The sequence below is a fragment of the Pristiophorus japonicus genome, chromosome 1, assembly GCF_044704955.1.
Source record: "Pristiophorus japonicus isolate sPriJap1 chromosome 1, sPriJap1.hap1, whole genome shotgun sequence".
Classification (NCBI taxonomy): domain Eukaryota; kingdom Metazoa; phylum Chordata; class Chondrichthyes; family Pristiophoridae; genus Pristiophorus; species Pristiophorus japonicus.
Window position 1 is genome coordinate 86,719,525 of NC_091977.1, and position 7,586 is coordinate 86,727,110.

General features: G+C 39.5%; 1 protein-coding gene across 3 annotated transcripts in view; it reads left to right on the forward strand.

Annotated features, from left to right (window-relative positions):
* The window catches only part of slc12a2 (solute carrier family 12 member 2), a 257,401-nt gene extending 252,040 nt beyond the window's left edge, over positions 1 to 5,361 (forward strand). For all 3 annotated transcript variants that reach the window (XM_070881565.1, XM_070881575.1, XM_070881585.1), the window contains one exon: positions 2,687 to 5,361. In XM_070881565.1, coding sequence (XP_070737666.1) covers positions 2,687 to 2,822 — 136 coding nt within the window. In that variant the 3' untranslated portion in view covers positions 2,823 to 5,361. The remainder of the gene's footprint in view (positions 1 to 2,686) is intronic.
* The last annotated feature ends 2,225 nt before the right edge of the window (positions 5,362 to 7,586 follow it).

Consider the following 7,586-nt stretch of genomic DNA (forward strand, 5'->3'; position numbering starts at 1 on the left):
CCCACCTCTAATTTGATTCAAGTCGTTGCTATCAGCCATTTATCTGATGGGGGTAATTTCCTTCATAATCTGCTTGACTTCCTACCGACCCAGTATGACAGCATCAGGTTCTTTAGCCAGAGATTCAGCCATGCTGCAAGAGATGCACCTTTCAAAACCCACAAGATGAAGAAAATCTGTACCTTCAGAATGTAACTCGAGTGCCTGGCTACAGGGTTTATGGGCTATGTGACAAAAAGACAGTCAAGCATATGGGGAGAGATCTCCCAATTTTTGTGCTTCCCATTCTCTACCAAGTCATGTCCAGGCTTGTGACTTGCTCTCCACGTCTCTATCCCTGACCCATCCCCAGTTCAGTGTTTGGATTTACTGCTGCACCCATCACCCCTTTCTCTCCAGCGCCAAAACAAATAAATGTTACTTTGGAAGCTTGGCTATCCGTTACAGAATAACTAAGTCTCTGTTAGCACTATATGTACTACAAGTTCGACCTCCAAAAACACGAGTTCTGGAATCCGGACACCGTCGATCTGTGGCGGGGTTTTTCACGAAACCGAAAAATGTTCCGATATCCGGACTCCCCCACGCCCCCCTCCCCTCCGCTTCGCCCCGACCCGACTTCGCCCCAGACCCCCTCCCTCCCCTTTACCTCGGCTACCCAACCCCACCTATCTCGGGCCAGACAACGGACTCCTGCATGGCGGTGGAGCCTCGCCCGATCAGGTCCTTGGCGGCAGGGCCCGCCCGAACACTTCGGTGGCTTGGCCCCGCCCCGACGACCTCATCGACAGGACCGGTGACCCGAACAGCTCCTCGGCGAGCAAACACCCTCTCTTTCCCCCCCCCCCCCCCTTCTTTTTGACGTTCTGAAATCTGGAAATACCCCAACCTGGGCTCGGGTGTTTCCGGATTCGTGATGTTCCGAAGTCCGGTAAAAAAACGAAAAGCTCGGCCTCGGTCCCGAAGTTGCCGGATTTGGGAGGTCGAACCTGTATAATTGATGTTGAAGTCTGTAATTGAAAAGTTGTGATTTAAGAAATAAAACAGTGGCTTGTCACCATTGTCGTGAACCTGAGGGGAATGGTGATTAATGGTTACAAACGGAGATTGTAAAATGCCACAGGGGGATAAAAAAGCTGCAATAAACTAGAGGTGGATCAAATAAAGATGGTCAAAATCAGACAGATATTTGAGGCATTGGTGTTTGGTCACAAATTAATTCTGGGCAATGTGATGAGTGACCAACATCTGCAGTATTTTTAAAGGTGCAACAATTAATGGAATGTGTTTGTCTGTACCGTCGTTTAAAAAATATATTTTCCTAATATAACTCTTCACTCAGTTTAGATTAGATCGATGTTTTTAAGCACAGAACAAAAGAATTGGTCAAAGATGAGGAAAACTATATGCCAATTATGCTTTTGAAAACTAAATGAAAAGTAATTGTCTGTTTAGTTGTGTTTTAGTCGGGATTTTAAAAGGAAATCACTTCTCGGATCCTGAGTCAAATCCCATATGCTCCACATTTTTAATTTTCCTGAGCAGGGTGCTCTGAAGAAAGCAACTTGCATTTAGACGGAGTTGGCTCCAACATGAAATTACTATCCCTTTGTTCTGTGCTTTTATGCTTTTGTTATTTTAAAGTAACTTTGATAGTGTAATGTACAGGTTTGAGATTTTCTTCTATAAATCGAGATGATTTTGCTTCCTTGCAAAAGTTGCTAGAGACATTTAGGCTGTAGTTATGATGCTATGCTATCGCTCGTGGGCTGATAATTGCAGTGAGTGGTTAGGAGTTCTGGAGTTGTACTTGCTGTGCTGCAGTCTGCTTTCCTCCCATTGTGGAAAGCTCCAGTTATGCACATGCACATAGCTCTGCCCCCAGCAGTAGGTACAGGTAAGAACATGCACACTCTGAAAATGTTAAAAATAACTCTGCTCAAGTTTGTACGGGATCCATGCGAGTCAAAAAGTCCTCTGAGCACTTTTTAACTGTGACACTGCAGTTAAGTTATTCCATGCATTGCCAATTCCAAGCAGTGTAAGAATGTCTCCCAGAAGCTGTCTCATAATTATCTGCTTGAGTCTGATCAAGGCCTGACTCTCGTTATGTGGTTACTCTTTGTATTGTTGCGAAGAAGAAAACAATTTGTATATTGGTTGTGGTTTTTCCCTCAGGAGGAGCTGTGCATTTAGCAATGAGTTTTTATGTTCTGTTTCCCCTTCTGGCTGTGTTCTCTATTCTCTGACCGGGTAGCCATTATGTTGAGTTCCCAACTCGGAGACTTGGAATTTTGATCCTAGTGGTATTTGTAATAGTGCTTCATGAAAAGCTGAGTTGCACTGCCCTTACTCTTCTGATTACCATCATGCAGACACTGCCATGTCTGAATGCTCTGAAAGGATCTATGAATAAACAAATGACAACATTTTGGAAATCACTGTTGGAATCTTTATAAAAGCTTTCTTGCACCTGCCTTAAGTAACCTGAAATACTTACCATGCAGTAATAAAGTAGTTGAATATCGAGATCATAAAATCCATGGGCCATTTATTGTAACTATGCTGCAGTCTAATTGACATCTAATCTGCATTTAACTAATCAACAAATTCTTCCAACATACTAGAATAAATTTCCACTGTCAATTTGTTATGGTCTATAACAACGCTAACTCTTCTGTTGCAGGAGTCTGCCAGTGGCACGGAAAGGCGCTGTATCCAGTGCGCTGTATATGGCCTGGATTGAAACGCTCTCGAAGGATTTGCCACCCATCTTACTTGTGCGAGGCAACCACCAGAGTGTTCTTACTTTCTATTCCTAAATACTTAGCACAGGGCATCACCCTGATAACTCCACTGCAGCGACTGGAAGTAGGAAATCATGAGGAGTCCTAGGCTTTGGTGTGTTTCACATATCCAATTGATCAAAAAAAATAAGCACACAAAGGAAGAAATGCTTGTGTTTCAAGGATCACAAGAACTATTTGATTTTTACCCTGATGGTCTGTCGATTTGCCTGAGTTTGATTTGAATGTAAGCATATTTTTCTTACTGTATACAGAAAGTTTTCTTTCTGCTACCGGAACAGCAGCAATAATGTTATTTTTTTTTCTTTTGAAATAACTTAATTAAATTGCATTGATATGAAAAGCCGTTACAGCCTTACTGAGGTGCCTTCCAAAAAAAAATTGCTTACCAAATTCCATTGATTCCCTATTTTATGTATAACAAATGATTGTTGTTAAATGAAGTGGTTTGATATAAACTGTTGTTACTACTTTAGACTGAACATGAGTTATCAAAGAGGGTGTATCTTCCACCTTTTGTCTCAAAAAAAGCTGCTTTCACTATTTTGGTCTTCCACAGGGCTATTATTATTTGAAATGGTGTTCTAAGTTTAACACTCCGCTGATATTTAAATAGCCCAGTTTCTTGGGCAATACTTTTTTCATTGCCCTTTAATTTCCCCATTTCTATGAAATGCACTGTGGGAGTGATTTGGGGGTACTAGTTTTCTGAAATTGATACTGTACGCAGTAACGTGGTTGTTCAACAGGACAGGAGGTTTAAGCTTTCGGATTGAATATAGATGGGCATCAGCCAGGCTTGTGATGAGTATCTTATCAAGGCTGTCATGCACACTGCACCCCTCCCCCAGCCCACACTCAAGAATATCTGGGAATGTAACTTGCTTAGATACACTCTGCAAATGTGTCTTACATGTTGTAACATAGCATTGAGGTTTAAGCAAGATCATAGTTCTGCTTGTCATTAATTTTAACTGCAGAGTAATACTTTGAAAAGGGAATATTTAGAAAAAATGTTAGCAGCTTTTTAGATTTTAACTGTCTCTTTTTCTATGCCCGTGGAAATGTAAAACTGAGCTAAAATCTTGAAAATGCACCTGCTCATCCTCACATTTTGCTCCACAGGAGTTAAAAGGGCACCTTCTTCATGGAAATGTTAGTCACAGGATATAATGTGGATTGTGCTGAAATACATTGTTGCATCATTTGTTTGTAATAACTTAATAAAAATTAACCCACAGCTATCCTGGTTTCCTATCCACAAACTTAAAAAAAAATTAAATTTAAAAGAAAAATTTGCCAAATACTTTTTCATGAAGACATTGTCGCTTTAAATGGTGTACACTAGCCCAGACTTGGCTTTCACCCTTGACTGTCTTCATCACAGCTTTGCTCATTATTATCCAAGCACCAAATGGGTATGTAATAAGCTATATTCCTTTCCCATTGCAAATAAATGCATGACATTTGAAATCATTATTAAAATAGTATCTTAATTTGTCTGACTTAAAATTTGTAAACATGAACATAAAAATGAAGAGTAATTTCTTAATGTTTCTCTTTGCAATTATTAGGAATGTTCTCATTTGAAAGGCTGTTGTGCTTCCTCCTTATGAATGATTTTTTTTAAATCTATATAAACTGATATTGAACAGTGTCATTTAATAATGCTCAGTACATAGAGTTCTGTTAGAGAACAAAGTTTTGATCTTCTGTGAACCAGTGTACTGCTTAGTTCAGCCAGCTAAATATTGAATTATTTTTTAAAAAAATACATGAATACCAAATGAACTTTGTGAATATGCATAAAAGATGAAATGTAGAAAGTGTAGCTTACAAATTACAGGGTGCATTCTTGTGGTCTCTTTTGTATCCGACACTGCCACTGTTCAACAATTCATGCTAACTCCTGGAGGAAACGAAAATCACTTCCGTGTAAAAGGAGTAGCTGTACTAGTGTTGTGTTCATTCCACGCTGTAGGCAACAATTACCCATGTTCAAAAATGGTCTCATTGCTTTTGTAAAGTGTTTTGTAGCCAAAGCTAAAAATTACTGTAGTTCATTATTGACAACTAACCTGTTCACAGAAAACACACACCAGTAATCTTCACAAATGTGAAATTGCACCATACACTGAATACTTATGTATTTAACCTTTTATCGTGAAGGAAATTAGTATGTGGGTGACTAGGAGAAATGGCCGATTTTGATTTATTTTTCTGTTAATTTATTCATCTAATGATTTTGTGTAAATCAACACAATTCGTTTCCTTTTTACATTCAATTTGGTCATTTTAAGGGGTTCTTTTTAAAACTTGATGCTGTAGTTCTGTAAATTTCTATCTTTTTTTTTAAATACGTCTACAGAATTGTTTTACAAAGCTATGTTTGGAAATGATTTCATGACCGTGTTTTTTCCAGAGGGTAATCTACCCAGAGAGGCTGAATGAAACATTTTTGATAAACTGTACTATAATTCACTGAAATGCTTTTCTAATTATTTTAACATTAAGAGTATTAAAGATGATACTTTGTATATCATTATTGCAATAAAGAAAAAGTTACATTATTGTGTGGCATAATTATTTCTCCAACACAGCATATTATGTCTGTCGGTTTTATCTGTGTAGTAATTAGGTTATAATACACATCAAGTTATATATTTGGACATCAAAACAATTTGACATGTGAAAATCTGTTTGGCTCAGTGCCATTTCAAATAAATTCCTTTTTCATTTACTGATGCAGCATTGCTTTGGGCTGGGTGGGGGAGGAGAAGAATCATTGCAATACACAGATGTGTATCACATTTATAAGCTTGCATGATCTTCTCGGTCACATGTATCCTCTCCCTCTTTGTTATGCATAAACAGTATCTGTTTAAATGGAAAATGGTGTCCCTGAGGTCAGCCATAATTCCGTGTGACCGTTGCGAAGATATCCTGTGACTTTCACATCTGTGAACCATAAGAGGAGTTGTAACGCAAACAGTCTCACTAACAGGTCATCCTGCTACGTAGAATTTTAAAAAAATGTTTAAACTGAACAGTAGCTTACAGCACATCGAATGGGGCTCAACTGTTTACACGGTTGCTACAAAATTTGCCGCACAGATATTGAAGTACTTGAATTTAATATAGTGTCTTTCAGGACATCCCAAAGTGCTTCAGTCAATGACTTTTAAAATGTAGTCAGTTGGATTTGAGTATAGGAGCTGGGAGGTCTTGCTGCAGTTGTACAGGTCCTTGGTGAGGCCTCACCTGGAATATTGTGTTCAGTTTTGGTCTCTTAATCTGAGGAAGAACGTTCTTGCTATTGAGGGAGTGCAGCGAAGGTTCACCAGACTGATTCCAGGGATGGCTGGATTGACATATGAGGAGAGACTGGATCGACTGGGTCTTTTATTCACTGGAGTTTAGAAGGATGAGAGGGGATCTCATAGAAACATATAAAATTCTGATGGGACTGGACAGGTTAGATGCAGGAAGAATGTTCCTGATGTTGGGAAGTCCAGAACCAGGGGACACAGTCTAAGGATAAAGGGCAGGCCACTTAGGACTGAGATGAGGAGAAACTTCTTCACTCAGAGTTGTTAACCTGTGGAATTCCCTACCGCAGAGAGTTGTTGATGCCAGTTCATTGGATATATTCAAGAGGGAGTTAGATATGGCCCTTGTGGCTAAAAGGGATCAAGGAGTATGAAGAGAAAGTTGGAAAGGGGTACTGAGATGGATGATTAGCCATGATTTTATTGAATGGTGGTACAGGCTCGAAGGGCCAAATGGCCTACTGCACCTATTTTCTATGTTTTGTAGGCAAATGAATTGAGCAGTTTTCTCACAGCAAGATCCCGCAAACATTACCAGTTACTCTGTTTTGTTTCGCAATTGTAATTTTTGCGATTGACTCTTCAGCTATCGAGTTTTAAAGTGCGCTCATCTAACTGCTGGAAAATTCAGTAAAACAGATTTCATATTTGATACTTATGCAATAATGTATACATTCCTTAAACATTTCTAATGGCAGTTATTTGGTGTCTAGTGCATGGTTCAGGACCTGCAATCCTGATAAATTAAGCCCAAATACTAGCATAATGCAGATATTCAGTGCAAAAATCAAGGAAATCCCAGCATAAATTACATCCGTTCCTGCACTATGACCGATTTTTCCATGATTTTTTTTTTAAACCAACCATCAATCCTACTCCTGCAGAAAAGCAAAATACTGCGGATGCTGAAATCTGAAATAAAAACATGCTGGAAATCTCAGCGGGTCAGGCAGCATCTAGAGAGAAACAGTTAATGTTTCAGGTCGATGACCTGTCGTAAGAACTGACAAAAGTTTGAAATACAACAGATTCTTAAGGAAGTGCAAGGGGCACTAAAAGGGGGAGGGGAGGAAAGAACAAAAGGGAAGGTCTGTCATAGGGTGGAAGGCAGGAGAGATTTGAGACACAATTGGAATGATGGACCAAATTGAAATGGTAATGGCACAAGTTAGCAAACAAAAGACGAGTCTAGAGAGGATGTGAATGGTGAAATAATTACCAGCTGCCATGGCAAACAGAAAATAAATTGGGGGTGTGGGGGAACAAAAGGAACAAAATATGGGCAGAGGTTATAGTCTGAAATTGTTGAATTCTATGAGGCCAGAAGGCTGTAAAGTACCTAATCAAAAGCTGAGGCCTTGTTTCTCGAGCTTGCATTGAGCTTCATTCGAACAGTGTCGGTGGCCAAGGATGGAGAGATCAGTGGGTGTAGAGCTGAGAATTAAGGTGA